The sequence below is a fragment of the Stylophora pistillata genome, chromosome 3 (genome assembly GCF_964205215.1).
Source record: "Stylophora pistillata chromosome 3, jaStyPist1.2, whole genome shotgun sequence".
In the NCBI taxonomy this organism is placed as follows: domain Eukaryota; kingdom Metazoa; phylum Cnidaria; class Anthozoa; order Scleractinia; family Pocilloporidae; genus Stylophora; species Stylophora pistillata.
This window is the reverse complement of record NC_142521.1, coordinates 1394741-1413517: the sequence shown is the minus strand read 5'-3', so window position 1 is coordinate 1413517 and position 18777 is coordinate 1394741. Positions and strand designations below refer to the sequence as shown.

General features: G+C 39.7%; 2 protein-coding genes across 6 annotated transcripts in view; both read right to left on the bottom strand.

The window, feature by feature from the left end:
- LOC111329529 (kinesin-like protein KIF15) overlaps positions 1 to 18777 on the bottom strand; it is a 45923-nt gene that overhangs the window by 2946 nt on the left and 24200 nt on the right. For all 5 annotated transcript variants that reach the window (XM_022934254.2, XM_022934255.2, XM_088755395.1 and 2 more), the window contains 23 exons: positions 18508 to 18639; positions 17164 to 17270; positions 16866 to 17009; positions 16632 to 16709; positions 16057 to 16353; positions 15534 to 15641; positions 14995 to 15100; positions 14737 to 14867; positions 14390 to 14467; positions 14088 to 14204; positions 13790 to 13861; positions 13635 to 13712; positions 13202 to 13288; positions 13047 to 13109; positions 12722 to 12802; positions 12537 to 12620; positions 12311 to 12409; positions 9102 to 9149; positions 7138 to 7284; positions 6703 to 6887; positions 6063 to 6150; positions 5816 to 5853; positions 5239 to 5310 (listed from right to left, as the gene is read on the bottom strand). In XM_022934254.2, the coding sequence (XP_022789989.2) occupies positions 5239 to 5310; positions 5816 to 5853; positions 6063 to 6150; positions 6703 to 6887; positions 7138 to 7284; positions 9102 to 9149; positions 12311 to 12409; positions 12537 to 12620; positions 12722 to 12802; positions 13047 to 13109; positions 13202 to 13288; positions 13635 to 13712; positions 13790 to 13861; positions 14088 to 14204; positions 14390 to 14467; positions 14737 to 14867; positions 14995 to 15100; positions 15534 to 15641; positions 16057 to 16353; positions 16632 to 16709; positions 16866 to 17009; positions 17164 to 17270; positions 18508 to 18639 (2440 nt within the window). The remainder of the gene's footprint in view (positions 1 to 5238; positions 5311 to 5815; positions 5854 to 6062; positions 6151 to 6702; positions 6888 to 7137; positions 7285 to 9101; positions 9150 to 12310; positions 12410 to 12536; positions 12621 to 12721; positions 12803 to 13046; positions 13110 to 13201; positions 13289 to 13634; positions 13713 to 13789; positions 13862 to 14087; positions 14205 to 14389; positions 14468 to 14736; positions 14868 to 14994; positions 15101 to 15533; positions 15642 to 16056; positions 16354 to 16631; positions 16710 to 16865; positions 17010 to 17163; positions 17271 to 18507; positions 18640 to 18777) is intronic.
- Positions 710 to 2718, bottom strand: LOC148734011 (uncharacterized). The gene is made up of 2 exons (XM_088755397.1): positions 2463 to 2718; positions 710 to 2320 (listed from the first exon to the last, which is right to left on the bottom strand). The coding sequence occupies exons 1-2, from the start codon at positions 2634 to 2636 to the stop codon at positions 1268 to 1270; spliced, it is 1227 nt and encodes a 408-aa protein (XP_088611523.1). The 5' UTR covers positions 2637 to 2718; the 3' UTR covers positions 710 to 1267.

Here is an 18777-nt window from a genome sequence, read left to right as displayed (position 1 = left end):
TAATTATCATAACTTACATTTAGCTGAACTTTTTAGTTGCAGTACTGCTACAATAGCGAATATTGTGACAACATTTATCCATGTTTTGCACCAAATTCTATATGAAGATCAAATGGAGATAGCTGTTCCATCCAGACAAAAAAACAAAACTTCACTTCCAGGCTCATTTAGCTTATTTGGAGACTGTCGTATGGTAATAGATTGCACCGATATCGAGGTTGCTACACCTAAGCTTATGAGTGACCAAAAATTGACATATTCAACGTACAGGGGTATGAATTCTTTTAAGACAATTGTTGGTGTGGCACCCAACGCGGTTATAACTTATGTAAGTAAACTTTTCCCTGGCTCAGTATCAGATAAAGTAACGGTTCAAAAGTCAGGAATATTAAAGCATTTTGTTGCTGGGGATATTATACTTGCGGATAAAGGGTTTTTGATAAATGATATTGTTCCTAATGGTGTATATGTGAACATTCCCCCATTCTTGAACAATGGAAAATTTACAGAAAGTGAAGTTAAGTTAACAAAGAGCATTGCAAAATGTCGTATACACGTAGAACGTGCTAATGCTAGATTGAAGAACTATAAAATTTTAAATTTTGTGCCACCATACTTGCGATCCCTCTCTGGTAAGATTATACAGCTATGTGGTGCTTTAGTTAATTTACAAAACCCATTAATTAAGGAAACCAATGACACTGTTGACTTTGATTAGTCATTTTAATTGAAATATTGATCATCTTACATCAGTTTACTAAGGCCTGGTATACATTGGCATTGTCTGATCATAGTTAATCAATTAACTGTATTCTGATACAAAGAGTGGACAGGTGTTGTGTGATCTGTGAAAAGCTTGTAACCCTATTTTACTTGCTCATGATACAAGGAATCATGATACACAACTTAATGACAAACTATTTATTTCTGATCAGTATTCCTGCCACCACACCCTTATGCTAGTCTTATTATGAATTCAGATAACCAACTGTATTCAAATACGATTACAATGAATCTATCATTTTCTTGTCTCAAGTAGCTAATGTAAAAACCCCAGCAAATGTTGCTGTTTAAAGAAAAACAATTTTAAGATTAACATGAACATTTTTATTTTATATACACCCTTCAGTTACTGCATATTTGTTGTAAAAGTTGCAATGATTTTACCAAATAAAACAATATTTTAAAAAATATTTCTAAAAGTATGTATTATCAAATCCATTACTTTATAAAAAACTACATTAATTTTACAACAAAGTCTTAAAATTTAAAGACCACCATCAACAAGTGCAGGAATCATGTGAATTGTATAAAATTCTTGAAGTGAAAGAAGATTTGGTTCCCATGTGCAGTCTTTCTGGATTGCCAACACAACAGTTTGCATTGTTGTCCAAACCACAAAGTAACAGATTTGCTTCCCAGTTATAAACAGCTGACCCTGGACTTGATGCCAGTAGTGGTGGGATTGTTTTAAACAATAGCCAGCATCTCTCTTTACTAAACAGAACTTAGGGTCTTTAACAGCCTCCTCAATTGTTGAATTGCGATGTGTGTAAGGGCATTTGACTTCAATGATCGCATTGTCATCAACAAGTCCATCTGGTGATGCACCCAAAACACCAGACTTGTGTAGCCAAAGGCCACAATCCTTTACTACTTTCATTGTTAATTTGGTGAAGGCCTTTATTCCTTCTTTCTCGTTAACGACACCCCATCGAACAGCCTGCACTCGAGAGATGTCGTATTCTCCAAGAACACGCTTGATAAGGGAAGGAGTGACTCTTTTTGCTTCAAGAACTGGACCAAAATTGCTAGCAGTCAAACGTCCTTTTCTCACCACATGCCACTCTCCACATTCACGTTGCTCTTTCGTGATCTCACAGACTGATTTCACTTGCTGCTCACTTACTTTCAATTTTTCCAACAAGAAATTTGTATCAAGTCCGCTTTCAACAAACTCTCTCGATAAAATGATTTCTTCGACTGTGGAGATCGGCAGACGATTCTCTTTGTCAGGTTCGGGGCTCAAAAGCCATAACATTCCTGTGAACTCGCCGTATCTCTTCAGCTTGTTCCGTAGCCATTCTCTGTCCTCATCTGTAGTTTTTCGTTTTAGGACTTTAGTTTCTTTGGGTGGATACAGATCTTCTACCGTTTTAACCACCTCGGATGCCTTTTGTTTCTTCCACTGACATTCGATGTCAGTTCTACTTAAGTTGTGGTAGCCATGAAGGAACAGAGCTACAGCGTGACTACACTTTGAACCGCCACGAGGGCACTCGCATTCTGTGGAACGTATTTCGTTTTCTTGAAGATATATCTGCGAAGGAAAGAGAAAAAGAAATATAAGCTTACTTTTCAAGATTTCCTTTAAACGAAGATTCGAAATCACTTAATTTAAATAAGTTTTGGTTTGGCGATGTTAACGGATAGACATCGAGTAATAGAAATTTTACACTTACTGTGACTTTATACGTCGTACTTTTCATGCTCGCTTGCACTGACCCTCTGATAATTCCATCACAATAGCAAAAAGATAGAACGTGTCCAGATTGGTAATGGTTTTCGCCACGGTTTAAAGATTTAGGCTCATCTGAGAAGTATTTTGCGAACGATGTTATCGACAACGCCGCCATGTTAAACACATGTGAGTTTGTTTAGATCCAGCAGAAATGCAACCATGGAAACGTGACGTCAGGGCTTCGGTACTCTATTCCAGTTGGTGTGAAATGATCGGTTGGTTTTGCCGTGATGTTATTGGCTGTAAGACTCAAGTGACGTAAGTCGGTCGTGATTGGTCTGTTTCGGTCTGTCGGTAAAGTTAGGTTGTTCTTTTTCCAGACATAAACTACAATCCACTGAAGACTTCATTAACGCTACCAAGACTGTTCAGATACCTGACGACTACAAACTAGTGTCATTTGATGTGAAATCACTGTTCACAAGTATTCCACTTCAATTAGCATTACAATGCACTGAGACTGCAATCCGAAAATCTACCGAACCACTACCGCTACCGACAGACGACATCATGGACTTGTTAAACATTTGCCTAACGTCTACTTACTTTCAGTACAACGGTAAACACTACAAACAGTTACACGGCACTGCCATGGGGTCTCCAGTTTCTGTTGTTATAGCAGAAATTGTGATGCAGAACATCGAGGAACGCGCCCTTTCGACTTGCCGACAAACGATACCGCTTTGGTTACGTTACGTTGACGACACATTCACCGCCGTTCGACACGACGAAATTGACGCATTCCACAACCACCTTAACGAACAAAACACTGACATACAGTTTACCAGAGAAGTCGAAGAAAATGGCAAACTTCCTTTTCTAGACTGCCTGGTAAGCCACAACGACAACTCATTACGAACGACAGTTTACAGGAAACCGACACACACCGACAGATTACTAGACGAGTCATCCTACAACCCTACATCACACAAAGCCACAACTATCAGAACTCTAACACGACGCGCACAACTAGTATGTGACTCGACAGACAGCTTATCCGACGAGAACAAATACCTTCACCGTGTTTTTACGAAGAACAACTACAACAACGACTTCATCCGACGAAACACTCACCGACCCACTACCACTACCGAAACAAACGACACCGCAACCCCTACGACTACAGCAACCATACCGTACATAAAAGGCATGTCTGAAAACATCTCGCGCATCTTACTACCCTTCAATATCCGCGTCGCCCAAACCCATCACCACACTACGTCAGTTACTAACCAACGTTAAAGACAAAGACGAACCGAGGAACAGACAGGGAACGATTTATAAGATCAATTGTTCCGACTGCCAAGCCTTCTACATCGGTGAGACTGGCAGAAACCTCACAACAAGACTGACTGAACACAGACGGGCGACGAGGAAAGGTGATGTCAGCAATCACATTGCTGAATACCATCGACTTACCAACCACAACATTGACTGGGACTCTGCGCAATGCCTAACCTACAGCACTGACTATTTTCAACGACTGACTCTGGAAAGCTGGTTTACTAACTTAGAACAGACTCCCCTAAACAGATGTCAACAACTACCCGCCCCATACAAACGACTCATTCACGACATAAACATCACAAACGACCGAAAAAGAACAACCTAACTTTACCGACAGACCGAAACAGACCAATCACGACCGACTTACGTCACTTGAGTCTTACAGCCAATAACATCACGGCAAAACCAACCGATCATTTCACACGAACTGGAATAAGAACATTCTACTGACAACAATCATTCACTTGACTCTGATGATGACTTCCGCACAGGTTGTCGAAACGTCAGTCACTGCCACCGACAACAGTCCTTCTCAGGACTACACTCACCCGGACGATCAGACTACACCTTCACATGTTACCCCCGGGTTCAAACCATTTACCGCAATAATAATAATAATAATAATTATTATTATTATTATTATTATTACTATCATTATTAATATTATTATAAATAAGGAAAACAATCCTCTTAACAATAAATCTCAAAAACGTTTTCCCTTTTCAAAATTTCCACCCTTTATCAAAAGATCAGAGTTAGCATTATCAGATGGTTTCAAGCGTATTTAGTCAGGAGACGACAACTTGTTTAACTTTAGCAGGTGACCTTCGTTTCTGTATTCAAGTCGCTAGCGCCTGACAGTGGCAATCGCCTAACAGTGTATCATAATAACAATCTACTATTATCTTGTGCTTGAATCACTTTAAATGAGGCTGGGAGTCTCTTGGACCTGTCCAATTGGATTAAGCCTGTATTCATTGTTTCCTACAGGCGGATTCATGCTGACGTCATTGTTTACATTTTTTCTCATTTGCATACGGCTTTGCGTAAAGAAGGAAGCATGTTAGATACAAATTGACTTCAGGCAGCTAAAGAGCTAGAAAACCTTAGTACATGGTGAAATTTTTAGCTCTTTGGGTGTAATATTCAAGGAGAAATAGTCCATCAAAAACTGCAAAATTTCTGGGTGGCAAAAGCGCTAATGAGCTCATACATTCTATGTAAAATTTCGAGTTTTTAAACCCGTGCACAAAAAGTATTCAATGCATCAAGCTCGTATTGATTGGCCGAGTTAATCGTACTTTGACCTTTCGATATTCAGAACTGATTTACTTTTAGCTCCATTAGTAACTGAGTTGCTTATGCTAATGAGGCAAATGTTGTAAACGAGGATTCCCCTATTAATTTCAAATCTGTCTTTTTTCAGTCACCTCTCAAGTTCTTCGGCCATGTATTCAGCATCCTCAAGTGCCGTCTCCATGTTCAACTTTGCTGCAGCCAACCTGTGGAAAGAAACAAGCGTGTTGACTGAAAAAGACGAATGCGGGAGTACAGTAGAATCACAGCACTTCAATGAGATGTTCAAGTTCAGTGACAAACACCTTTTCTCGTCCATGAATCAATGCACCGTACGAGGTTTTCTCCTCATTCGGTCTGTGATACACCTGCACATAAGAGGCAGGAGTAACCTATTTGAAAGAGCTCTGATAATCATTTGTGTCAAGTTAACAAAGTAACAGACTTAAGAAAAGTAACTCTAAACATAATGAATAAAGCGAACTATGCTCTAAATTAGTTAAGCGACTGAACACAACACAACCCGTTGATCTTTAGTAAAGCAGAAGGGAGGGAGACAGCCCAATGTCAGTTCGGTGGAAAACCGCGTGGAACTTCCGTATTGCATTGATATTCCAAGACAGGCAGTGTACCATAAAGTCGCATGACTTAGAGGTCTGTCACGTGTTTACCTTACATTCTTCCCAATGTGAGGAGCGACGGAATACTTACACTGATTCAATGGCTGCTTTCTCCGATAAAATCTGGTCCTGAAAACCAAGCAGTAAACCAATGAATTTAAAAGCAATCATCGTCACAGCAATTTCGTTGGTTTCGCTGGAGAAAGTTGCCGTCATAGTTTTAGTAAAGTTTAACAAAGAACACACGTCCCTTTTGATTGTGAAAGTATCTTGAGTCGCTATAAAATGCTGGGAATTCTTTGTAGTGGAAGTTAAAGCTTCTCTAAACTTATACCGACCTTCAGCGCCATGGCACTTCTCTCTTTCTCGTTGGCTGTTTCTAATTGCTTCTGCTTCTCATCGGCTTCAGTTTTGAAATTTTCCTCTCTGAAAATGGCAAAACAGTAGGCTTGACAAAGGGTCCCTTCATAGTCCCCGAGAGAGAATGCCCTACGACCATTAGTGACAAATCCTCTTACGCAAGACTTTCCAGGCTCACTCGAGGCTCCCGGCATTCACCAAACAGTCATTACAGGAAAAAATAGCTTTCAAGCGAAAGAGAACGTGAATGCACTCCGACAGCTATGTGCTAAGTTTCAATTTTTGATTTTTGGTGGCTTGCGATATTCATAAAAAAGATCCATGAATCAGTTTGCTCTCAGGTTGCGTGGCATACCGCTAATTAAATATCAAACAGTCATGATCCTTATGAGAATACCAACAAAAAAACCTTTATTTTCTAAGCAATCTTGAAAATTATCTCAGGAAAGTTATTTTAGCGCTTGATCTGCACGAGTGATTCGCTTTCAGTGACCGTTCGCTACAATAAAAATAGGCCGTTGGGACTCAGAAAAGGGCTTAAAAGAGGCGACCGCTTAATAGAGGTTGACTGTATTAACATACGGTTTCTCTAATTAACATTAAAACCATCGTATTTACTTTTCTCTAGCTTCGTTCCTCTCAGCCTCCAATTGATAGGTGAGTGTTTTACAGTGTGTTTCCAGTAGGTCGTTATTTCTTCTAAGTTCAACCATCTCCTCCACCTGACCTCGTAGTAATTCCATCTCTTCAATTCTTTCTTGACGATGAGCCTCCAAGTTATCGATCACTTTTGACATACTGAACTACAAGAAATAAGTCTAAGTATAGGCGTAACTGCAAAAAATAGATTACAATTTGTCGTGATGGGACTCAGAAAAAACAAAAAGCAGCGGTAAAAAGGCGAGTTTGTCGCTTCATACAAATGCTCTCTTCCTTAATGTGAACGAGGCCCACAGTCCCACTAGGACACATGCTTGTAACATATTCATTTATCGGGGAGGAAAATCTTTCTGCATTTTATTTTGACCAAGTGTATTTCCGTTTGATAAGTACCTGTTTGGTTCGTAGTTTGTCCAGCTCAGCTTCATGTGACTCAATCATACCAGATGCGTCAAGTGACTCGTTCAAATGTTGAAACTGATTCAGCCGACTCTCGTACCGAGACTCCAAGTCGACCATAGATTGTTCCATTTCACGAAGCTGCAGAAACATTACTAGAAGTGAGCCGGTCAATGATTAGACAGACGACTCCGCGCGATTTAAATCTCTTTCTCTCAAAGAATTACTTGCTCTTCGTATAGCTGGGCTGGGGAAAAACTACAACGTTGTAGTGGCGACCAAACAAAATTTACTCTTCCAACTGACAGCTTAATTAAGCTTCGTATTTTATGAATCATTCGGAAAGCCTCGATCGTTCTGGGTAAAGCTGGAGAAATCGGGACAGTTTCATGGAAACCAAGCTGAACAATCGTCAACTACTCTTACAATGGGGATGCTAATAAAAATAAATAAAAGAAATAATAATAATAATAAACAGTTTTTAACGTGGAGAAACACTTAGCTAGAAGCTAGTTTACAGGTTTTCCACCAAAGAACTGAAACAAATAATTCAAATTGAAAATAACATTATTAAGAATCCCAACTGGCCGAAGGCAAACCAGTTGGCTATATTACAAGCATGGCCGAGGATTTGAAACTCGGGGCTACCGTGAAACAAATCCAGGTAGTGGCCAGGGCGGGACTTAAACCCGGGAGCAGCGGATCGCAAGTCCGACACGCTGACCACTCGACCACGCTGCCTTCTTCTGGGCACGGTCGTAAGGACAGAACTGAGTTCATTGTTTGCTTAGTTTAACAATTGGTTCATGCTTTAGCGTGCACTATCGAGTTATGGAGCACGTGGGAAGTTTGGAGAGCACTCAAGAAGCTAGAGATGCCCTCGGCTATCGCCTCGGGCAACTCTTACGCTTCTTTCGTGCTCTCCAAACTTCCCGCGTGCTCCATAACTCGATAGTGCACAGCTGAAAGCATGAACCAATTGTTTTAGAACATAGCCGGTGGAATTGTGCATCAAATGCGACGCGAAAAACTGACAACAATATCAGTTGAAGCGAATCGTGACGGCGCTGATGCCGAGTCTCCTTTTCCTTTGTTTTTCTCTTTTTCTGCCTCATTTAAGAACTCTAGCCCATTGGAAAAGGTCGAAACATTGTCTTCGTTTTCGGACTAGCAGGCCGAGTTTCCGTTTGTATCCATTATTGTCGCGAAATGTATTATTTTTCCCCGCACTAGCAATGGCCGCTCGCGCGAAAAAAAAATTCTGGCAAAGTCGGATTTGCTGACGCTATCAGCGTGCACTATCGGGATTTTGAGCACGCTTACGTATAATGAATTTGATTGCGCGACTCTGCTAGCTATGTTCTAATTCCATTTTATCACCTGAATCATATCATTTCAAACACAAGGAATATACCGTTAAACTTAGAGAACGTTTTCTTCTTTAATGCAAAGAGCAGACTTGCAAACAGGTGAAAGTGAACTTTTGGTAACGTCTGTGAAAGAGTTACCACGTTGGGGGAAAAATCTCTGAAAATAATTTACGAAATATTCTTTAATGGGTCCAATTGAAACTTTAAAAAGAGCACAAATAGAACAAGTCCATGACGGCGCGAATTCTCTTCCAATGACCCTTTCAATCGTACTTGGAACATTATCAATGAGGGCATTTATTTTTAATTCAAGGCAAACAAAAGATCACTGATACATGACACCCAATCATGGCCAATTGCGTTGGAGACAATTTTTCAGTGCTATAATAAATGAAAATTCCCTCAGAAAATTTCTTTATGGAGTCAAGTTGAGTATCTAAAGGTAGCAGCAGCTAAACCTTAATGGAACGTTAGCTCTGTGAGATCTCTCCTGCCAAATTGTTTTTGGCAAAGCTTATAAATAAATAAATAAAAAATTATTTAAACCAACCTAATAACTTAAAACTAGCGTAAACCAAATTCTCTTACCTTGTTTTCTGAGGTCACTACTGTAGTCGTCTTTTCTTTCAAATCAGACTGTGTTTAAAAAATGGACATTTGATTGTTCAGGGAATGCAAGTCCTTCACACAATAAATGACATCTATTCTTCTGTTTCTACCGCTTTTATTTACTATCCATCCCTTAGGTACTGACTCAGTATAAACTGTTGAAGCCCTTTCCTCGATTATATTCATGACATTTCACAGAAGCATGGGCCTTGGTTGTTTGAAAACGCCGTGAAGCATATGAAGATTGTTTTAATAAAAAATTATGAATTCATGTAAAGAGTAACTCTTAACGAACGCTAACAAGGCATTACATCCAAAGACTTCTTTCCCGCCAATGTCTCTTCTAACGGCAGTCAGGACGCCAAAAGTTGTTATTTGCGGTAGAATTCGCGTTTATTTTATGGAAATATCACGAAAGGCAATTTGATGGGATTGGGAACTACAGTTTACGTTGTCATCTCGTACATCACAATATCCAAATAAACCCTGTAATTACAACCCTCTTTTAACGTTAAAATGGGCAAGGGACGGGTCTCTGTTTTTCATTCATTCTGTCTGTCCAATATTGATGACTCCTCCTGTTTAATAATCTGATCTTTGATGACCTACAGAGTTGTGCGCTCTTTCTGACCGCTCATTGGCTACTTCGAAATTAGATGACGTCAACAGAAGAGGAGGAATGGGGTGTGGGAAGTGTTGTCGCGATCAACTGCATTACAAAAAATTCAACAAGAACAAACATTCTTGGAAACTCAATGTTTGCAATGTGATGTATTTGATTTATACATACAAGTACGACTGCATCTACGTTAACAACACCGTAATGTTCAATACAGTGCATCGACTCAAGAGTCGTGCAGTTTTGTTTACTCTTAACAATGTAAATCGGATTACAAAATACGGGCACTGCAAGTGGCCATTTTACATTCGAGGTCTCTGGAACCTCAAAATCATGTTGAGGAAAGAGTGGTGTTTTCTATTGTCATTGCTTTATTCGTGACGTACTCGTTTAGTAAGCTTTGTGTCGTCTTACTTCTCGCCCCTAAATGATGGCTGAAACACGACGATGGAAATCCATTTGGTGTAAAAATATCAGTACAACTTTGACGCTGCATTTGAAAACGTTGAATGTAGATATAAAAGAGAATCTATTTAATGAATGTCACACTGATTCGGGAGCTTACAAACATTGAGCTGGGCATGAGCTGGGCATGAGCTGACGCACGGTGAGAGACAAAGCAGCCCTGACTGGCATTTGCCGGATATAAATAATCATTTCCTACAAGCCTTTATACAAAGAGACCAAATATAAAACCGATGAACACCATAAGCACACCGTAGCCACGGCTTTAGTAAAATATTTCTTAGTTGTATATTTGTACAAGTTACCTTGGATCAATATATTAAATATTGTGTAAAAAATACCTTGCGTTCTTCGTATAATATTTAAAACCCACGTATGAATAATGGACTGTAAAAGACCTTTTAGGAATAAACTGACGGAACACCTTTATACCAATTGATCAAAACTTCAGTTCCGTGTTCTTGGATCAGAGATTGTGAGGCGATACTCTTCCTGTTATACTTTATGGATCCACATACAAAACAGTACAAGAGCTCCGAGAGCAACTTCTGAGTCTTAGTTGTTTGATAGATGCAACATATATATTCGCCAGTAAAAAGGATAAGATAAATAGATTGATAGTTGGATAGATCTACACCAAATAAAATCAATAAAAACTTTTGAGGTACGTAGCAGTTAAGAATGCAGAAAGATGAAAGTGATGTGCTCGAGATGCGTCCGACAGTAAAAACTAAAAATAACAACCCTAGCCAGAAGCAAAAATAAAAGTCACATCATAAATAGAAGGCTTATAAATAGACACTTAAAATAAGAAGGCTTATAAGTGGCCTTAGTTTTGAACGGTGGAAGAATGTTAATAGCAGAAAACCAAGTTGAATGATGGTGAATCTTTTAAACCATCCCAACGCGCCGATAACGTCAGATCCGGGATCTTCACATAGGCGCTGGATTAAGCGACGTACGTTGCATAAGTGGGAAATTGTGTCAAGAAGAATACATCCGGGATCTATGTCAGCTGATAGCCTTGAACCAGAAGAACAGAGGGAAATTAGTTGAGAGGCTCAGAAAGGAGTGGTGAGTTAAGGCCCAATTTAAAGAGGTGATGCAGTCCAAGTCAAATTAAACTTTTAAAAAAGAAATGTCCGCTCAGGTAAGCCATAGCTGAGGGGACAAAACTGTCGCGGATAAAATAATAAAAAATTTGCTCTGAAAAGGCTCCAAAGAGAACCGTTACTCAGAGTTCGTATGATAAAATAACTTTAAAAGCCACAAGTTGTGACAAAATCCAAAATCATCATTTTTGGATGATTGACACTCAAAAGCACTCTCTTGTGATTGGGCCTTTCACTATTCACGGCGTGAAAACAGCGCCTAAAAGCACTCGCCGTACAGTTAAGTACAGAGTACAGCTAGAAACTGAAACATTGGGAAAATGTTAAAAACAACTTTTAAGGCTTATAAAATATAAAATAAAGACATAAATATTTCTTTGGGAAGAACCATCAAAAGCCATCTAAACTGGGGTGTAAGATAGCGCTGAAAAGCACTCCCCAGTGCGGATCAACTTTCCATAAAAACAAAGAATTTAACATTACGAGAAGTTTAGCGTTGTGGGGCCGGCTAGTCAAAAACACTAACACGTTAAAACAGAAAGGGCCTGTATAACAGTGCCTAAAAGCACTCCCTTCCCCATAAAGCTCACGTTGGCCAGTTTAGTGGTTCACTGGTAGCAAGTTACGCACACCCAGGTGTAAATGTCCTCGAACTACAACTGCTGGTTAATCCTTGACAAGCGAAATCTTGACATCACCCAGGCTTGAGGGATAGTCCGCTTTGTTTCTGCATGCCACAGAACACCTTCAAGTCTACAAAAATGTTGATCCTTCAGCTTCCTTACGATAGCTTTCCAAACTGTAGGCAAATTGTGTTCCTAAGCTCCTTACAACGCATATTTGAATTTGAACAGTCATCGGAAAAGTTGCCATAGCCTTACTCCTTAAAATTTCTGGCTTAGTCACAATAGTGCGAAGAAGCTCTTAAAGCACCCACATGAACTATTCAGTTTAGAGTGAATTTTATGTTTAAGAAATAAATTGTAACTCACTTGCAAAGATGTTATCTGTTGCTGTTGTTGAGCCAGAGCCTGGGTAAGTTCTCTGTACTGCTCGGTGGTACGACGAAGATCGTCTCTCAATTGACTCATCTGCAATAACAAGAAATTAGTGAGTATACTTGTTCATTCATTATTAGCTTATAATTAAGCAGCTTTTCGTTTCACAACACTCTATTGGCTGTAAGAAGCTTGTCAAATTTAAAGAGTGACAACTTACCTCAGTTTCGCGATCCAATCTTTCCTTGTTAAACTTCTCCGTTTCTCGGTCAAGTTTGTCCTTCAATTTCTCGATGGTTCGTTTCTGATGAAAAGAATGGCATTCGCGTTAGCTTCGCCTTAGTACACTAACAAACCCATCGAAGTCCTCAACAACCCCAATGTAAACAGTCAACAACACTTAACCTTTTCTTCTATACTATCTGTCAACTCCTGTTGCTGAAGTTTACTCTCCTCCAATTGATTTCGAACAAACGAGAGTTCGCTCTGTAGAAAATAACAAGTAAGAAATCAAGCACAGTCCCATTTTTTCACATACGAACAAACGACAAAAATGATTTCTCTGTCAGGTAGAAGATAAGAAACCTTCAGATATAGACGAATTGAAGGGAAGCGGCGACGACAAGATGATCAACAATTAAAATATCACCTTTTTAGCAAATCAATGTGCAAGTGGCATGTGCATTTGCAAAGTGACGGAGGAATGTTTATAGACAAAACAATATCTCACCTCTTTCTCGCCAAGGTTTTTCTTCAGACCCTTGACAGACTCCATTAAATTGTTCACACAATCCTTAAGGAGGGAAAATAAACAAGTTATTTTTCGTTATCAATAAATATTCCAACAAACTTCCAGGAAAGCAAAACAAGAGACAAGTTACTTACGATGTCGGATTCGTTTCGTTTGTTTAACGTTCTAATGCTGGTCTTTGCTTCATCAAGTTCTTCTGATAAGGAATGTATTTTCTGAGCCTGTGAAGACAACAACAAATATCCCATTAGTGGTGTGGAATTAAATCAGATTTAGTACAAAATTGATAAAAGGTACAGAATTTTATCTTATTGGTACACTACACTGAATGCTCTATTTCAAGGAACACATCCACTACCGAAAGTTTGTTTGGCCAATAAGTTAGATTTTAGCAAAAGAGTTTTTCCTCATCCTCCCCACACGCACGCACGCACGCACGCACGCACGCACACACACACACACACACACAAACCCCTTCCCCTCTCGGTAGGAATTTACTCTCTCCCCAACCTTCCTCAGCGAAAGAATACAACATGGCGGCCAGCTATTTGGCGCAAGCTGTCTCACCTGTTGTTCGCATGTCAAGTTGCTTTCTTGCAGCTCTGTCCTCAAGGCCACAAGCTGTTCCAGAGCCCTCACCATATCCTACAATAAAATGCGATAAGTAATCAAGTGTTAATAACTCGCCAAGATACGTTACTGTTAATTACAACGTATCTTACCTGTTGTTTATCTTGTTGAGCCAGCAACTTGTTATTTGTCTCGGTTTGAATGTCCAATTTCTCCATAGTTCCCTGAAAACAAAAGACAGAAATATCTAACAAACTACCTCAATATATCATGATAACTGCAAATGATTTTGATATCTTTGCTACTATTGATGATTGCGGCAGTGTAATCAGAGGCAAACTTATACCGAGGGGCTACTCTTTCCTGTGCACCACTTGTAGTGCGAGAAACGATGGAGATGAAATGCGGGGAGGTGCAAACATGTCTAACCCTAACTTATTGCTTTTGTACCTGCAATTCTTGTCCCATTTCCTTGAGTCTCTGTCTTTCTGCTTGTAACATGCTCTCGAACTCTTCAATTTTGTGATTCTTGAATTCCAGTTCATCGCGAAGTGTCTCTACATCAGCCTAAAGCAGATCATACAACCAAGTTACACGTAAAACACCAACCAGCTTTGCGACGGCAGTCTTAATTCTCTCAATGCAAAAATTCATCAGTAGACTAAGCTCGCTGTCTCTACCCATTCCCTCTCCTCCCCCGGCAGTGAATGGCAAGTCCGGGGACTGGGTAACACAAATATTGCGATCCTTACCTGTAGGTGTTGGTTCATCTCTATTGAGCTTTCCATTTCTGTCTGTTGATTATAGTTCTCTATTTCAAGCCTTGTTAACTGAAAGCAAACAAACAAAGTAATTAACTTCTATGAAAAGTGCGGTGCTGCATCTTTAGGCGATTGAAATAACGGCCGTTTGATATTCGACTATGAAGGCAGGTGTATCATGTTGTTTTCTTAGGCGTTGTTTTCTTACTTTCTATGCCTGATTATCAATGACGACACACACACACACAGACACACACACACACAGACACACACACACACACACACACACACACACACACACAAACTCAGAGAATAGATAAGATTTGTGTTTACTATACCTTACTCTCCAATGTGGCAAGTCTTCTACCAGACTCAATACTTTCCATGTCTCGCTCCTTCTTCAGCGAATCAACTTGTCTTTGAGAAGCTTGCAATGAGCACTTCACATCCTCTATTTCACTTCGAAGGACTGCATCAAAATCAGCAATAAATGTTAGTATTTCATACACAGTAATATGGTCTGGCGTGTTTGTAATAAGTTCATCTTCCCGTAATAATGGCAGAAAAAACTACCTTTGAAAAAAAATTTAACATACCAGTTAGCTCTCCCCGGGCCTCCTTCAGCTTGTCAGCTAGACCCAAGCTCTTCATGTTCAGCTCGGTCTCAGTTGCAGCATGCTTTTCCCGCTCACTGCTTAGAACCTAAAAGAAAATATAACGAATTCTTATTTGCTTTCATAACCTTAAAAAAAGGTTCAAGAATGGGGCAACTCAAAGTTGCTTACAGTTCACCTTCTCTCGCCCCCAAAATAGATAACTGCTTAATTAGCACAAATAATACATCAACATGTTAAATTCAAAGGTCAAAAACAATAACATCAATGAAATAACCATGGTTCTATTTTCAAAGGAACGAGAATCTGAGAATTAAAAGAATACTTAAGCCCATATGGAGTCTGATTGGACGTTGATACACACGATCTGATCGCGGAACAAAGCTACCTCGCCCAGAAGTTCATTGTACCCAGGCAATAATCAATACTGTGGGGGTTTTGCAGTTCAACCCCTTGTCGAACACAGATTCTTTCTACCAATAATATTCTGTTAATATTAATCTCAGTGGTTAGTGACCCACCGTTGTGAGATTCTGCACTTGGTGTTCAAGCTTGGTGACGGTCTGATTCAGTCGAATTCTTGTCGCCTCTTCTGTTTGAAGCTGTTGTAACTGGACATTATTCATTTCCTGAGAAACGCCACGAAAATAAATAAAATAACCATTGAACTATGAGCTGGTACTACGCTTCACGACTCCAAAAAGCGAGTTTCAAATGATCATCAAGAGTAAACCGGATGACTTGGGTTTCACTTCAGTATGATTTTGATTGGTTTAAAAAGAAATTCTCGTCCCCGGGAGGATTCCAAGGTGTAAAACTGTATTTCCAGTTTTCATTAGCCTCTTACGATTTTGATATTCCTTTCTACTGGTTGGTTTTTACAATTACTTTGATCTTGGTTTTACGAAACTCAAAGCAAAGGCACTAAAGGTATGTGAAGGTAAAAGACCATGAAAAAACGACAACTAAGGTTATACTTAGCCTTTCTATACGAGATGATTTTCCTTTTTGGCATTTCCCACTGTTACTAATTCCTTTATTCACCTGCTGCTTTTTGAGCTCCTCCAAAAGTGACTCAGTATAAAGTTCCTCGTCATCCATCTCTTCGGAGTCAAAATTGAAGAAGGGATCGTCCATTTCACTGTCTGATCCAATATCGTGGAAGCTGTCTCTTCTGATCAATCCATTCTGTGCTTTGGGTTTCTCATCAGGTGTTGATATCACAGGAGTGGACAGTTTGGACTTTCGGGTGACGGCTGGTGACCGTTTAGGAGTGCTTGCTGCGCTGCGAGGACTCAGTCGGTTGGGCGTGTTCAGAATTTTACGAGGGGAGGTAATACTCTGAAGAGAGAAGGTTTACAATTCAGTAAGGTGTGAGTAAAGAAATGACGCTAGAACCGCACATCAAGGCGGCCCTTTTACTCCAAATATCACAGAGAACTAAACTCTAAGGAAAAAGCTGATTTAACACGAGCTACTAGAGGTCTGCTACTCTACAGGTTTAAGGTTAACCTCCTCTCACTGAGACCTCAACAAACTGGTTCTACAGCAGAATATTTGGTTTTATCAACTGAGTTCAAAATGTAAATTGGCCACTGCCGCGCTATATGCTATCTCACCTTGATTGTTTGCATGTGGATGTCATTTAATGTCGTACGCTCCACTGCTGTTTTAAGTTGATGAGCTTCCAGTGCTCTCTGTAAAATCAACCAACATTCATTTTAGAATAAAAATGAAACACTTTCAGGATCTGGAGACAACAGTTTTCAATGTTGGCTTTGTATGAAACGTACTGTCACTCTATAATCTTAGCATAGGGCACCATTGGACATCTGACTGTAGTTGGATCTTACCTCTAGTTCAGAGTTGGCTTTTCTGAGCGACAAAACATCAGCTTCTAAGTCAATGCATTTCTTTCTAAAGCTCTCCTCTTGTCCTACGAGTTTTTCCTTCGTCTGTTGTAAACTCTCACGGGTTTCTGTCAGTTCCTCTCGAGTCTTGGATTGAAAAAATTAATAAAATCTAACTTCTGCAATAATTAACTAGTGCATCTGACTGAATTTACCCAAGAATAGCAGTGTCAGAGAGACAGATAACACAAAGAATCGACAGAAAATAACAATAAAAAAATTGATTATTTCCATAACTTACCGATTCCATTTGAGCGTGTAATTGCGCTCGCTCGAGCTTGAACTTTTCGAGTTCAGCATTCGATGCTTCCAGGTTAAGTAAAGAGTTGGATAAACTTCTCTCAAGTTCTGCAATGTAAGTAGGTGAAAAGAACAAAGTAAACAAATCTGCAAACTACTGCAAATCCACATCACACTTTTGGGAACGTTGCCATTACTGACACTTTGTCTCTCGAAGAAAAAGGTTCGCTGGACGACTATTGCCGCAGATAGAATTTCGTTACTCGAGTAACAGGGCTGCAAATAACGGCCGGTCAACGGACGATGTCCGGCCAAAATTGGGTACTGACCGGACAAATCCTTGGATTGCCGGACATCTTGTCCGGTCCTTTACCGACTCGTTCAAAGAAGTTTTAATTTTTAACTGTTTGCTAATCACAAGGGACACAGTCATGTTTCCAAAAGAAAAAAAAAACAATATAAAAGTAGACAAATTAGTGGTCGAGAAATTCCCGCCAGTCGCAAATTTCCGCGATGTCATCAAGTCCTGTCGCGACCGCAAATCATCGTGTTTTCCGTTGTTTTTTTACTTTATTTAAGTGTTCCCAGTTAGTAGAGGGTTTTACCTTTGGCTAGATACCATCATTTACTCTCAAATAAAGTGATTGATTGTTTAATCGATTGAATGATAGCACCCTCACGAAGAATAATCTTGTTGCATCGAGAATACTCCAAGTAGCATTTGTTGCAAAGTGCAAAAAGCGAGCAAAAGGCCCAAAACCTGGAGAATCCGACCACTCTTTTACTCTAACAAAAATTCACAAATGTAACTTTAAAAAAAAGGGCTCCGAGTGTAATATTTAATTATAAGTGATTTTGCCAGATGTAAAATAAAACGGACAATTGCGGTTGTATCGTGCGTAACCGTTCCACGTACTCAATGCGAGGCTGCTTCTGCAGTAAAGAGTAGTAAAATTATTGACTTGTAAATTTTATTGCCAGACCGACTTGGATTCAGTTGTTTTTTAGTTGTAAAAGGGATTACTGTGCAATCTGGGTTCACTATCGAAAGAGTTCGGACTATTAAAATTTGACCGGCCAAAAACGGGTAGTGTCCGAGAAAAAGCATGTTTGACCGGACAACGTGACCGGCGACTGCCCGTTAGTTATTTGCAGCCTTGGAGTAACGAGATTGCATGTATTGAAGATCAGTTAAGAGGATGGATTATTACCGCAAACATGGCTTGAATTTGGTTGGGAAGACAGTAAGACGTTAAAGATAATACGATTCCTCCACTCGCTGGGAAATAGTATGGTACTCACTGATAAATTAAGACCCAAAAGTGTTTTATTTCATTTAACTAACCACTTCCTTGAGGTGACTGAAGCAATTCCCTCAATTGTCTCTCCAACTGTAATGTGTATCTATGGCTTTTAGCAAGATCTTGAGCGAAATCAGTCCCATCTTCATCCCGGGTGCGTATGCACTTAAGTTCCGCTAAAAAAAGGGGGAAAAAACGTCAAAAACTTTGAATCATGAAAATAGTCCACCAAACAGTAGACTCTTCGGACAAACACTCGACTAAAAGGCACACCTATGCAATGAAGTACAAATAGCTTTGTGAGGGTAGTTTGT